Source organism: Rhinolophus ferrumequinum, chromosome 16 (genome assembly GCF_004115265.2).
Source record: "Rhinolophus ferrumequinum isolate MPI-CBG mRhiFer1 chromosome 16, mRhiFer1_v1.p, whole genome shotgun sequence".
Classification (NCBI taxonomy): domain Eukaryota; kingdom Metazoa; phylum Chordata; class Mammalia; order Chiroptera; family Rhinolophidae; genus Rhinolophus; species Rhinolophus ferrumequinum.
The window spans coordinates 438,434-453,092 of record NC_046299.1 but is presented as its reverse complement, the minus strand read 5'-3'; the positions used below and the strand labels follow the sequence as shown (position 1 = coordinate 453,092).

General features: G+C 51.5%; 1 protein-coding gene across 1 annotated transcript in view; it reads right to left on the bottom strand.

Annotated features, from left to right (window-relative positions):
- Positions 1 to 14,659, bottom strand: part of CFAP46 (cilia and flagella associated protein 46) — a 90,051-nt gene that overhangs the window by 71,682 nt on the left and 3,710 nt on the right. Inside the window, exons 6-11 of the mRNA XM_033129774.1 lie at positions 14,017 to 14,140; positions 13,487 to 13,581; positions 12,761 to 12,871; positions 9,266 to 9,365; positions 3,244 to 3,342; positions 1,189 to 1,379 (exon numbers count right to left, since the gene is read on the bottom strand). Of these exons, the coding sequence (XP_032985665.1) occupies positions 1,189 to 1,379; positions 3,244 to 3,342; positions 9,266 to 9,365; positions 12,761 to 12,871; positions 13,487 to 13,581; positions 14,017 to 14,140 (720 nt within the window). The remainder of the gene's footprint in view (positions 1 to 1,188; positions 1,380 to 3,243; positions 3,343 to 9,265; positions 9,366 to 12,760; positions 12,872 to 13,486; positions 13,582 to 14,016; positions 14,141 to 14,659) is intronic.

The following is a 14,659-nucleotide window of genomic DNA, read 5'->3' as shown; positions in this document are numbered from 1 at the left end:
TCTCAGGAGGGGCCACGTGTCTCCTGCACCCTGTGCCCACCCCCCGCTCTGCCCGGCTTCCTCCGCTTGGTCACCGGCTCTCACCTGCCACCTGCTTGCATCTACTCCATCACCTCTCACCTGGACTCCTGCCACGAGCCCATCCACAGGCTGTTCCCAACAGCAGCAGAGCAGTCACTTGACAACTGAAGAGCCGCCTGTGTCCCAGGCCCTCTGACGCCCACCACTACTTAGGGTAACGCTCTGACCAGCTCTGGACCCCGCCGTCCACAGGGCTCCGCTCTGGGCTCCACTCTGGGGCCCTCACTGTCCCCAGTGCCCAGTCCCCCCCCGTCCCCGTCTGGTCTGTGATGAGGTCAGCTTCTCCCTCTCTGGCCAGCTGGGACCACCCAGCCATCCTCCCTCCCGCCTGTTGAGGGCCTTCTTAGCACTGTGGATGGCGCCCGTCAACGTGTGGAGAGCTGTGTGCACAGGCAACCGCTGGCTGCAGTGAGGGCAGGTAAGTGTGGGTGTGGGGAAGGGCAGGTGTGGGTGCAGGTGTGGGTAAGCACAGAGCGGGTGTCGTGTTGGTGTAGGTGAAGGTGTAGATCCAAGTGCAAGCACGCACGTAGGTGTAGGGACAGCCACAGGGGTAGGTGCAGACGTAGGTGTGCACGGAAGTGCTTGGGCTGCCCCGCTTCACTGTCTCTGGGGCCCAGAGGTGCCTAGCCTGAGGCTGGCACATGACCAGTGTGTGACGTGGGCAGAGGCACCAGCCCTGATGGCACTGCCTGGGGGCACCCGGACACCAGGTGCGTGGACACTGGCTCACGGCCAGCTCTGGGCCACCCCTGGGCCATGGCAGGTCCCCCCACAGGAGTTTGTGGAGCACGGTGACGCTGTGCTGGCACTGGCTTTCAGAGGGCGACCCTGAAGCCGGGTGTCTGTCTGCCCCTGAGTGATAGGCCCAGGCTGCCCTCAGCTGAGGTGAGCAGGTGGTGAGGGCAGCCTGACCCTCTCAGGACAAACTGATGGCACTGTCGTCCCCCCAGCCACTCAAGCCCTCTTTATAAGCAGGTGGATTCGCCTGCTTGCATCACTTTTGGGGCAAATGTGTTGGATTTCACCCCTGTCCCTGGTGTGGCCGCATCCTGCCCACGTGCCGCCCGTCTCTGAGGGCACAGCCCAGGACACTGATGCACGGGCTACCTGTCCACCTTCTCCAGGATGTCCGCGATGTTGGTCAGCGACTTCCGCAGGTGATGCCGCAGGTTGTGCTGCAGCAAAGGGAGACACAGGTTCCACTGGGTCGCACACACCACCTGGATGACCCGGGGGTCGCCCAGGCGGGAGGCTCGCTGGAGTGCGACGTCCAGTCTCTGCATCATGCTCAGCTGTGCCTGCACAACAGACAGTGAACGGCGGCTGACGGACGGACAGACGGACAGACGGACAGACAGACGGCCCGGCCTGACCTGAGGCAATGGTGGCCCCCGGGTGGCTCCCGATCTGGGGAGGCCGGAGGGTCAGGAGGCCGCAAGTGGGCCAGGGCCCGTCTCAGACGGTCTGTGGACGTGGCCTGGGTGATCTTTTCTGGAAGGGACAGGTTCCCTTAAAGGCACTTCCTTAAAAGGCTCTGCAGGGGCTGTGCACTCCGAGCTGAGCCTCTGTCCCCTGAACTGACTCGGTCAAGTCTGCTTACTTCTTGGTTTTGTGTGTTTCTGGGAGCCTATGCCCGTTCCGTGCGTTACCCCAAGACCATGCGCCCTCCCAGCAGACTGGCTCTGTCCCGGGCACTTGGCGGCTTGTGGATGCGGCCTCACCGCTCCTACGCCAGCCCAGGACCCTCGGGGCTCCCCTCATGCTGCTCCTGGGTCCAGGGTCCAGCCCAAGCCTGGGATTCCCAACCCCGTGCCGCCTGGCTGTTCAGACAAGTGGGCAAGGCCTCTCGAGCTGACCCTGCGGCCTCTGACTTCCGCGGAGGGCACAGGCAGAGGGACCCGTCAACCCCTCCTCGTGCCACCACCATCACCACACACACAACCGCCTCTGTCGCGGTTTCACGATCAAACGCGGTGGCCCAGAGTTTTCTGTAAATCACCTTCAAACAACATTTATCTAGTGCCTACCGGGCACCAGGCACCAGCACGTGGCAGGCCTCACGCGGTAAGGACCTCATTTGAGAAGGTTCACGCCACTGGGGACAGTCACGCAAGCAAGTCCCACAGGCAGCGTTGAATGTGCCCGCTGAGGGCGTCGCCCCACCTCCTGGCAGAGTGTTCTCAGCACAGACGCTGGCTGGATCCTCCCAGGCCAGGTGGGTGACGTGGGACACGGGCAGCCTGGCACATGGGGGCTGCTGTGAGGGTTCCATGAGCCAATCCCAGGGAGGGCCCCCCTCGGCCCAAAATCAACGCTAGTGGCCCAAAATCATTGTTGCTTCAATACACTTTGTTCCTCTTTTTAAACTGCAAAATTCTTATTAAAGAACCATCTACAATGATACACGTGGCCTCCCACACTGCAGCAGCACCAAGAGGCTAAGACAGCCGCCGCCTCTGTAACTACAGAGGGACGATTCCTCACAAGCGCGAGGCTTCCAAACGGGGTGAGTGAGGAAGTGAGAGCAGCTGCTGCGAGCACACACGGCCCCCTCCCGGTGGGAGCCCTCAGGGCCTGCCCGCCCCACGCACCTGGGTCCCCGCTGCCCCCATCCCTTGCAGTGACCTCACCACTGCTCCAGAGACCCTCAGGCTCCCAGGCCCGAGGAGGCCGCCGGCCCTCACTATGGTGGGTGACTTGCCTTCCCGGACGTGAGTCGTGATGTCAAGGAGCCTCACAACGGCATGGTGGCCCTGACCAAGGACAAGTGTCAGTGTGCGTGGGGGCGGGGCAGGCAGCTCTGCACAGGCCACAGGGCTCATCCAGCCCAGCCCTGGCTGCTGGCCCCTAACACGCCCACCAGGCCACATGGTCCTGGGAGCCATGGGGGACCACCCTCAGGGCTGCAGAGGGGCTGCCGGCTCACGTGCTCCCCTGGCCGCTGCAGTTCCTGCCAAGAGGCCATGCTCACAGGTGGGAAATTGAGGCACAGCCAGCTGGCCGTATGCCTGTCACATGGGAAACAGCAGCAGAGCCAGAGCCAGAGCCAGAGTGAGGCCAGCAGTGGGGTCCCCGCACACCCCAGCACCCTGACATGTGGCACAGACTCGGCTCTCCCAGGCGATCTGCCCCCAGCCTGCCCCGGGGACGCCCAGGCCTTACCTCCACCGCCGCTCGAGTGTAGGTTCTCATTTTCTTTTCAAGTCTCAGGGCTTCTAATTCATACTCCAGGCATTCAATTTCAATCAGCGTCCCAGGATCCTGCAGACACAAGCATGTGTATAGACAGAAACAATACTACCCTTTCGTTAACTCTGAAGACCATTTAATTGTAGTTAATTAGGCAGAAATTCCACAAATAAAAATCTTAAGGAAACACAAAAATGTACTTAAAAACTTAAAATGTTTCCAACAGACGCAAAGTTTTGAGAAAGCTAAAAAAAAAATCACTCTACGTTTTTAATAGAGGAGGAAAGTAGTTCGTGTCAGTGGACACTGAGTTCTTAAGTAATTACACCAACTTCTCTGATTTGCTCCCTATGGTCAGGCCGGGCGCCTGCAGGGAGGAGGCAGAGCTGCAGGCAGCAGCCAGGGAGCTTCCCTTTTTATAAAACTGCTCGACTGTCTTCCAAAGGGTGGCGCCCTTTCTCCACCCCCAGCTGTGCACGAGAGCCCTTTTCTCCATCTGAGATGGTCGGCCCTTCACTTAACCCCTCTAGCAAGTGTGTAGTTGTGAGATTATGTACATATAGGTCTCTGCCCGGTTCCCAGCCCAGGGCTCCTAACCCTTGTAAATCCCAAGGGACAGCAGTGCTTTGGGTCTATTGAGGCGTCCTGCGTGGGTTCTGAGGGGCTGGTCCCCGGGAATAATGGGCCATGATCAGAAGCTGACACTTTTCAGCTGGGACGGTTCTCTGGAGAAGGGAGAGGGGCTGGAAATGGAGTCAACGATCGACCACGCCTACATGATGGAGTCTCCATGAAATCCCAACAGCACAGGGTTCAGGGAGCTTCCAGGCTGGTGGACACCCCACAGCAGGCGGGGCGCCCCCAGCTCCACAGGGACAGAAGCCCCTGCACTCAGGACCCTCCCAGACCTGGCTCTGGACCCTCCATCTGGCTGCTCACCTGTGTCCTTTAGCACGTGCTTTATGACATAAAAAACCAGTAAATGTACATGTTTCCTGAGTTCTCGGAGCCGCTCTAGCAAATTAATCAAACCTGACGAGGTTGTCCTGGGAACCCCCAATTTGCAGCCAAGTCAGAGAAGCTGTGTGTAACCTGGGGACCTACTACTTGCAATCGGCATCTAAGAGGGGGCAGTCTCGGGCCGAGCCCTTCTCTTGTGGGTCTGCCACTCTCTCCAGGCACTTAGTGTCGGAACTGAGTTAAACTGCAGGACACAGCTGGTGTCACAGAATAGCTTGGTGCGGGAAGAATCTCCACATTTTTGGTGACCAGAAAGGTCAAGAAGTGAAGTGTCCTGTGTGAAAATAAGGGAGAAAAACACACAGGGGGTAGAAACGAGGTTTCCCCAAACACAGCACTGAACATCGTAACACGTGAGGTTCAGCATCTTTTCTTTTTGACGTCCATGTATCTCCAGTGGGGAAGAGTCCGTTCAGATCTTTTGCATTTTTCAGCTTGTTTTGTTTTCTTGAGTATTTAGAGTTCTTATATAATCTGGATACAGGCCTTTATCAGATACGAGATTTAAAAACTTTTCTCTCAGTATCTGGCTTGTATTTTCATTTTCTTAACAGCATCATTTAAAGGCAGTTCTTCACTTAATAAAATTTAATTTCCCAATTTCTTCTTACACAGGTTGTGCTTCTGAAATCCTAAGAATTTTTTGTCTGACCCTGGGTCACAAAGATTTTCTTATGCCGTTTTCTAGAAGCTTTGTGGTTTTAACACTTCCATTTAGGTCTGGAATGCATTTTGAGTTAATGTCTGTGTATGGTGTGAGGTACAGTCAACGTTCATGTTTTCACGTGGTTATTTGATTGTTGCAGCACCTTTTTTCTAGAGACTATCTTTTACCCACTGAATGCCTCTGCACCTTTGTCAAAAAGCCCCTGACCACGTGTTTGTGCGTCCCCTCAGTCAGTCTGCGTGACTTGCCTTGTGCCAACGCAGCTCTGCACTAACCACGAGCCTTTGTAAAGAGTCACAAGTCAGGCAGGGGCGTCCCCTGACACTGCTCTGCCTTCTCAAAGCTGATTTTAGCTGCTCTGGGCCCTTTGTGTTTCTGTATAATTTTGTGATCAGCCAATTTCTAAAACACTTTTGCTGGATCTGGGGTGGGATTGCAGCCAGTTACCTTTTGAAAAGATTGAAATATTCGTTACGTCTTTTCTATTTAGTCATGCAGTTCCCTTCCTGGTTTCGTGTAGGTCCGGATTCCCACATCTGGTACCATCTTCTTTCTGGCTCAAGAACTTCCTTTAAAATTTCTTACGGTGTTAGTCAGACTCCTTTGGATTTTGTATGTTTTAATTAATTTTTACTTTGCCTCTGATTTTGAAAGACATTTTCCTGAGTATAGATTTTTAGGTTGACAGCTTTCAGTTTGGTACTTCAGAGCTGTTGGTCTTAGGTCTTTGGGCTCGTATTGTTTCCAAGAAAAAGTCTGCTGTCATGCCTACTTTTGCTCCTCTTCACGACCATCAGATTGAGCCATTATTTCTAAAACTACTTTTTTCAGTTCCCTCTATTCTCTATTCTCCCTCAAGGACTCCAATGACACACCCACCCGTCTGCCTGAAGCTGTTGCACGGCTCATGCTGCACTGTAGTTTCTTTCCAGTGTTTCTCCTGCTTCACTTTGGATAACTGAGTTACTGTATCTTCAAAAGTTGGCTAATATGTTCTTCTGAAATGTCTACTCTGCCTTATTTTGTATTCAAATTTTTATAGAGGTATAACTCACAAGTAATTGTATATATGTAAATGTGATGAGTTGATATATGTCTACGTGGTGAAATGATTGCCATAATCAAACAACTAACACATCCTCCACCTCACACACTTATTTTTTTCCTTTTGGTAAGAATGGTGAGGATCTACTGTCTCAGCAACTTTCAAGGCCACGACACAGCGGTGTCAACCACAGTCACCACGCCATGCGTTAGGTCCTCAGAAACCCATCTCACAAGGAAAGTTTGTCCCCTTTTCCCAACACCTCCCCTCTTCCTGCACCCTGGTCTGGCCACCACAATCCCACTGCTTCTCTGTCTGACTTCTCTCACTCAGCATATGGACACGTCTTCTTTAGGCATCACTCATCAGCGGACACTTAGGCTACTGGGAATCACGCCGCAGTGAACACGGGGTGCAGACATCTGAGACCTGACTTCACAGCTGTAGAACGTGTTCCCAGAAGTGGAACTGTTGGATCCTATGGTGGTTCTGTTCAGTTTTTTGAGGAGCTTCCCCACTGTTTTCCATATGGCCGCACCCATTCTCAGTCCCACCAGCAGTGCACGAGGGAGGGCCCCTCCCCATAGCCCTGGCACCTGAGTGGGGTGAGCCAACGCCAGTTATCGCTTCTTTTCGCCCTCTGAAAGTGCGAGGTGACATGTCACAGCGGTGTCGATTCGCAGGCCCCCGATGGGCAGTGATGCTGAGCACCTCTTCGTGTACCTGGCGGCCATTGGAGTATCTTCCTCAGAAAATGTCCATTCAGGTCTTTAGCCTGCTTTGTTCACTGGATTATTTGGGTGTTTTGCTATTCAATTATATGAGTTCCTTATTTTTTTTAGATAATAATCCCTTATCAGGTAACTAGCTGGCCTGCAAATATTTTCTCCTCTGCCATAGGTCGCCTTTCCATTGCACTGTTTCCTTTGCTGTGCAGACTTTTTAGTTTGATGTAGCTCTACTTGTTTGCTTTAGCTTTGTTGTCATATTCAAAAAATCATTGCCAAGACCAGTGTCAAGAAGCTTTTCCCCCAAGTGTTCTTCTCTTATAGGAGTTTTATGGTTGCCGGTCTTAAGTCTCTAAACCATCATGAGTGCATTTTCCCAACTGGTGGAAAATGGGGGGGTCCAATTTCATTCATCTGCAGTTAGATATCCAGTTTCCCCAACACCGTTTATTGAAGAGATGATCTTTCCCCATTAGCTAACATATGTGGGAGTTTATATCCAGGCTCTCAGTTCTGCTCCATTGGTCTCTGTGTCTGCTCTTATGCCAGTACTATGCTGTTTTCATCACTATAGCTTTGTAGTATAGTTGGGGAAAAGAACATGTGATGTCTCCAGCTTTGTTCTTTCTCAAGAATGCTTTGGCTCTTTTCTGGTTCCATACATATTTTAGGATTTTTTTCTATTTCTGTGAGAAATGCCACTGGAATTTTGATAGGCATTACACTGAATCAGTAGATGGTTTGGGGCAGTGTGGACATTTAAAAATTTTGATTCCTCCAATCCAAAAACATGGACTATCTTTCCATTTCTTAGTGTCTTCTTCAGTTTCTTTAATTAATGTCTTACGTTTTTCAGAGCACAGGTCATTCACTTCCTGGATTCAACTTATTCCCAAGTATTTTGTTGTTTTTGATGCTATTGTAAATAGCACTTTCTTCATTTCTCTTTCGGATAGCTTGTTGTTAGTGGACAAACACACAACCAATTTTTGGATGTTGATTTTGAATCCTGTAACTTTTATTGAATTCGCTCATTAGTTCTAACAGTTTCCAGTGGAGTATTTAGGGTTTTCTGTATTTTGCTGCGTTGAATAATATGTTCTGTAAATGTCCACTAGGCCCATTCAGTCTAACATGTAGTTCAAGCCCAGTATATTCTCACGAGTTTCTGTCTGGATGATCTCACCTTGTTGAAAGTGGGGTACTGAAGGCCCCTGCTATGACTGTGCTGCTGCCTACTTCTGCTTTCAGATCTGTTAATAGTTGCTTAATACACTCCGGTGCTCCAACGTTGGGTGCATATATACGTACAACTGTTATCTTCTCTTGATGAATCTGTCCATTTGTCATTATATAATGACCTCCTTTGTCTTGTTAAAGTTTTTCACTTACTGTCTGTTTCCTCAGACAGGGGAATGGGGCCCATAAAGAACTCTGTCAAGTGCTTCAAATAGAGGCCCACCTGCTGTTTTCATCACCTGTGCTCTCTGGCCACCCGCACCTGCACCCCAATCCCCTCCCCACTGACGATCCCAGTCCTGTCCAAGTAGCACCTGACTGTCAAGGTCCAAGTTCAGTTTGTTTCCTTTCTTAGAGTCATTTCCAGGCCAACATAACTACGAATATGAGGAACTGATTCCCCTTTTGCTAACCTGTGTTTCTTACGGACCACACCACATAATGGGCAGTCATCTTAGAGCGTTATTTGGTGGGAAATGCCTGCAGGTCAGCTGGCATCTGACACTCACAGGTAACTTGGGACTAAACACAGCAGACACTCAATGAAGACAGAGTGAAGTGACCCTCCAGCCAATGGTGAGACTATCCGAGCAAACCCTTCCTCTGACTCACTCACGCTTGTGAACAGCAGCTCCCGTAACAGCATCTGCTAGGTACCCTGTGCTACACTCACAACTGGCAGTGCCAGCTCTAAGATAAGCCTTTGCTCTGCGGAAGGGACCTTGCACAGTTTTTTAAGTAAAACACAAATAAACCTGAAGCATGCATTCTTATCAACTTTTGGGGGCATGTGAAATTTTCTTCGGAGGGCAATACTCTAATGTGCATTTTAAAATCTTAAAAGTGATAATTCCCCAGTAATTTCATGTCAATGAATTTATCTGAGGGAAAAATTCTAAATGCACATAAAAGCGTTAGGCACAAGATGTTAATTGCAGCTCTTTGTAATAAGCAAAAGAATAATAGGATTTGAATGTCCCATAACAGGGCTGGAGAGTAAGTTATGGATCATGAATATTATGAACTATTGTGCAGCCCTTCAAGTGAGTTGTATAAACAGCTGGTGGCAACACGGGCCAGTGCCTGTGACAACAGGAAATGGGAAAGAGCGGTGTGCAAAACCCACATCTCACTGTGGGAAACGCGCATAGAAAAGATGGGAAGGAAGCGAGGCAATGACACAGATTTGGGCCCTGCTGGGGGAGGTGGCGGTTCCAGTTCGTCTCCTTTTCCTTTCCCTTTATGTACAGGTGACCACGAGCAGGGACCGGACACCCACAGTCACTGACCACTTACCTCACTGTCAATTTTCTTCAAGTCTGAGAGGCAGCCAGAGGAGACCTCCTCACATTTCAAGGTTAAAGAAAGATGAGCTAATTCAAAAAGCAAAAGGATTCTGGAAACAAAAAAGCAAAGCAATAATGGATCAATAGGGGTGACGAGAAGATACACCTGTCTGGTAGACTAAGCGTTCAGTCAGCGTTCACAAGAGGTAGGAAACCCAAATAAGACACAGCCACGATCCTGCGGTGATGGCCCCAAGCCCAGCCTCCTCCAGGCCTGACACGGGATGTGGAGGGACTCACAGCTGCGGCCACTGGGCAACCGCTCCTCTCCTCTGCCCTCAGGGCCCGCCAAGGGCGGTCTGGGGGAGCAGAGCACAGCCCCTGCACAGCAGCTCAGAGTGGGTGGGAACATGGGGACAGACTACATTTCCTGACTCAACGCCAGGTGACGAGCATCTGGGGACATCACCAAGAGCATTCACAGTCACCGATCAGGGTCTTGGTAGAAATCGATGGGCCGATGCTAAAATGTATATGGAAACGCAAAGCACCGACAATGGCCTAAGTAAGCAACTCTGAAAGAGAGCCAAGAGGAGTTCCGAAGGAAGTGTCAGACGTCACAGAGCGCAGGGACAGGGCAGTGCCCTGGGTGGGACGAGCCAGGGGCTCAGCTGCGACCACTGACACCTGGACCAGCTAACTCTCTGGGTGGGGAAGAGTTGTCCTGGGCACCAAGGGGCGTTCAGCTGCAGCCCTGGTGGCCAGCCACTAGATGTCCCACTGGTGCCACCAAGCATTGTCTCCAGACACAGCACATGTCCCTGGAGGAAAGTCCAGCCCTTTCTGCCTTTTCCTAAGTGTCAGCCTTAACTGGACTGCAAATGGCCTGTGTGTCGTGTCACCACCCTCCCCTCTCTCTGCGTTGGGAAGCATATGGACCCTGGACTCCCCACAGTCCCTGCCTCCCTCATCCCCCACCCACACAGCCCCAGGGACCAACAAGGGCCCTGGCAGGTTGGGCCCCCATCTCCCCCCGCCCTCCCTGAGCTCCGACCACTCAGCCTCCTACATAGATGAGAAGGGAGAGCCGTGAAGGTGCAAACCCCCGGCTTCCCATCATTTTTGGTTTACACTAACAGAAAATTTTTCCCACCCCAGAGGTGTCAGAAGCTGGGCCCCTCCCAGACGGTCGGGCTGAGGCGGGACCTGAAGCCCACATAGGGCAGCTCTGAGTGGCTGAGCCTGTGTCCCCAGCAAGCAGAGGACACACCCTCTCTTCCAGGCCCAAGGAGCAGCCACCACCTGCTGACTGCACATGAAGCCATGAGGAAACTTAAGTGTGCAAATCACAAGCTATTCTGCATCATTTGGCCACGACACACAAAGCTACAAGTTCTGACAGACGAGGGGCTGCAGACACTGGAGGGCAGGGCCTTGGCGGGCATCTGGGCACGGGCTGGTTCTCCGAGCGGGTGGGGGAGCATCCCATGTGCGTTTTCTGTGCTCACCTGACAGTGAGACCGCCAGGGGAGCTCCCAGCCATGACAGAGGACACTGGAGGCCAGGCCGAGCGTGGCTTGCTCGCAGAGAAATGCACGTGTATGCGTGCGTTCACACACGCAAAGGACGTTCCTGACCTCCCAGAGGACCCTCGTCGTGGAAAAATACTTCATGACGCAGAAACATGTTCTCAATTTATGTGGGGAAAGCAGTTGAAAGTCATGTGATGATAATTCTGAAAATGTACATTGATGCTATTTTCAAACTGTCTATAATAACTGCATGTTAAATTAGAAATGAATAAAACAATGATGTAGAGCCATTAAACATACGTACATATGCAACGCCTGGCCCATGAAGTCTGTAAACATTGAAGAGCGATGGAGAACTCACATGTGAAGTGACAACATGTACAGGAGGTGCCCTCGTGCGCCCTCCCCTCCAACCCAGCTGCAGACGACTCAAGACCCGTGACCCTGGGTCCCGCGTCCGTGCCTGTGTGACACTCTTCCTTTGAGTACCTGCTTCTAAGCAGCAGGAAACCTCCACGTTTGGCAGACGCCACCTCCCTCCTTAGATCACAAACACTCTTGGTTTCCAGAGCTACCCAACTGTCCTTCACTGGCTTTGCCACAGCAAGCTGCCCCCTGGAGAGCTTGCCTGGCCACCCAGGTGAGCCTTGGAAGGGAGTCCAGCCCCACCGACACCGTGAGGATGGCAGCTGTGCCGGGAGGCCTGTCCCAGACACCACAAGACAACTGACGTGACTGTGTCAGCGTCTGTCTGTGCTCCCCAGTTACACTAGGTAATCAACGCTCCCCATGTGAGTTTCTAGGGCTGCTTACCACAAACTCGGTGGCTTAAAGTGACAGAAGCTTGATCTCTCACAGTGTGGAGAGAGTTTCCACCTCCAGGAGTCTCAGGGCCGCGCTCCCTGCGGAGGTCCCGGGAAGGGAACACACACGGCGCCCCACTTCGGCTGTGGCCGGCACCCCATGCCCGTCTCACAGCTGTCTCCCTCTTGGATGGCCTTCTCCACTGAGCTGAGTCTCTGTGTCTCAGATTCTCCCTCCTTACAAGGGCCCAGCCTACTCCACTCTGACCTGAACTTGACAATCCCTGCAAAGACCTAGCTCCAAACAAGGTCACATCTGCAGGGAGCGAGGTCCAGGCTTCACTATATCTTTAGGAGAAATAATTCAACCCACCACACCCCAAATCAACTTTTAAATGACAAACGGAAGAAACATCCAAAACAATAGGCAAAAGGCCCAATGTTCCTTGTGTCTGGAGTGCAGAGAAGTTGAGAAAATCACCAAGAACTGAAAAGATAAGTTGTCGGAAGTGCAAGTTCAAGGTCCAGGCACAGCTGAGCACTGCACCCACCAGTGAATGGCCACAGATATGCACAGAACCAAAGCAATGCGGTCATGTCACCCACCGATCAACAGGTATTTTGCCCTTCCCTGTTCTTTTAAATAAACACACACGAGGATGTGACAGCTGCTGCGTTGGAAGACACCTGTCACCTCTGTGGGAATAAACTAGGAGGACATTCCAGGCTCTTCTGTCGGCCTCTGGCTTAGCTTCCCACTTGCAGGAATTCAATCCAGGATTATCATAAACTCCCAGTAGCTCTCAGAGGGTCCAGACGCACAGAATTTAAAAAATTAAAATGCTTGGGGAGAAAAAAAAGCTTGTCTTCCACCTGCGGAAATTGTACTGTTATTCAGAAGGGGGTAAGATCTTGCAAGAACCTGAAAAGGACTTCTGCCAGAAGTTAAATCTGACTTTAAAAGTACAATATGAAGTCACATATCACAAGTGCTCCCCAAACAGTACAAAACTCAGGACGCAGAGGGCTGGAGGAAACGCATGGGAACCTCCCACAGCTGGCGCTTGGCAGGGGTGTGATGGGTGCTTTTTACATTTCTCACATTTTCCTGTACTTAGCAATTTTATGCAGTGATTATGCAGCTGTGAAGTGGAAAACATAAACACTTACTTTTCCTCTCTGATGGAAGGGGTGCTCTGGTGATCGCAATGACCTAACTCTGTATAGGTCTTCTTCAGAATTTTGTTGACGTCTTCAGGTAAATCATTTTTATCCAATTTTCTAGAATTAATTCAAACATCAAATAACCAAAAACTCCTGTCAGGTTTATTCAAATTATCCTAAAACAAACTCTCAGTCTACGAGCCTGTGTTTCCCCGACAGAGGCCTAAAATAAATCCACCTCCTTTCTCTCCTGCACTCTCTCAGACGACTTGTCACATGCCTCTCTCTCCCTCATTCCAGGAACAGCTTTCTCCCTCCATCGCTAAGAGTGAGAACAACCCAGGACACTGCACGAGACCCTCTGCCAGACCAGCTCCACACCAGGGCCCACCTCTTGGGGACCCTGGGCCCTGCCCACTCCCCGCTGCAGGACCTGGGGCCACCAGCCTCCCTCTGCACAGCCCGCCACCCCCTCTCCCTCACTGGCCTCCTCGCTCTCTGTCCCCTCTCCCACAACAGCACGTCTCTGCCTGGGGACAATCCCTTTTCCCCATTCGCTCTAACCTACGAGCCAAGTCTCAAGCTGGCACAGCCTGTCAGAAGCACTGCACAAGTCTGGGGCCTCGCCTAGAACCACTCCCTTCACGGGTGGAAGCCCGCTGGGGCACAGCCACACCCCCTGCACGGGACACTTGTAAAATGCAGCCCTTGTCACCCACCCAAACCACTTACGCTTTCAGCACATTCATGTGGAAAGTGACGGACAGGCTAGTGGAAGTTTTCTTTTCTTCTTTTAACTGAAGCTCGTCCATTAATTCATGTTGTACCTGTTATAAAATGGAACAAAATATCAGTTCAGATTTAAGCAAATAATTAGGTAGAGATGCAGATACTGTGTTTGACCGTTCATTTGCAAACACTCCTCCTTTAACTTTAATATTCGTAATTAACAAGTCTCTGTTCATTAATTATGTTCATTATTTAGCTTTTCATATATAACTTGATTTCCTTTACACAAAAATGAATAGATTAGGAATGCCCTTCTCACAGTTGTTATGGTAACTAACTTTACAAATTTTCTGCTTTTTTTTAATTCAGTGTTGTCCCAAAGGAAATATTCAGTCACAATGAAGAACTAGTTTCTGTCTTGATTTCTTCATGCGTGTGTTTTGTCCCTCCACGGGTGGACCCGGTGGCTGCCCTTACACGTCGTTGTCGAAACAATGACACGAGAACGCCTCCTTCTATCCGTGCCAACTCACCATGATGGCAAACACCTGGCGGTACCTGTGTGGCACGTAGGCCTTTATGAAGGGCGCGGCCGTGGCACACAGCGTGGCGGCCTCGTCTCTCCTGCCCGCGTGGAGGTAGCAGTCCAGCAGCTCCCTGGGGGACAGAAACAGTGGATGCTGAGCCCTGAGGAAATCCTTGTCTGCTGCCAACATCTAATGAGCCGGTATTGATGCTTTCCTTATTTTCCTGTTTCTCAAACTTCAGGAACATACAGGCTGGGCCAGCTCCTTACCCCACACCTGCAGTCTGCTCCCCAGGGACGTAACTACATGGGACATTTGAAAACAAGCGCGTTTACATGTCTTTTCTGTTAAAGGTGCCCCACGTGGGCACAGCAGGAGAGAAACGCCTACAGATTCCAGCTTCTGGACAGACCCTCTGGGTCCTCTGTGCAGATGGACTCCAGCTGCTGGCCTGCACACCGCACTCCGCAAATAGAAAAACAGTCTGACAGGCACCTTCGGTGCCCTTGGGGTAGGGACCACCTGCTGAGTCTGTCACGGTGGCATCTCAGGCCATCCCTGGAGCGATGTGCGGGGCACCCGCGCTGCCGAGATTTCTGCTGAAACATCTCCTAAGTTAACAGCGCACTGAACTGAGCTTTAAACCGGA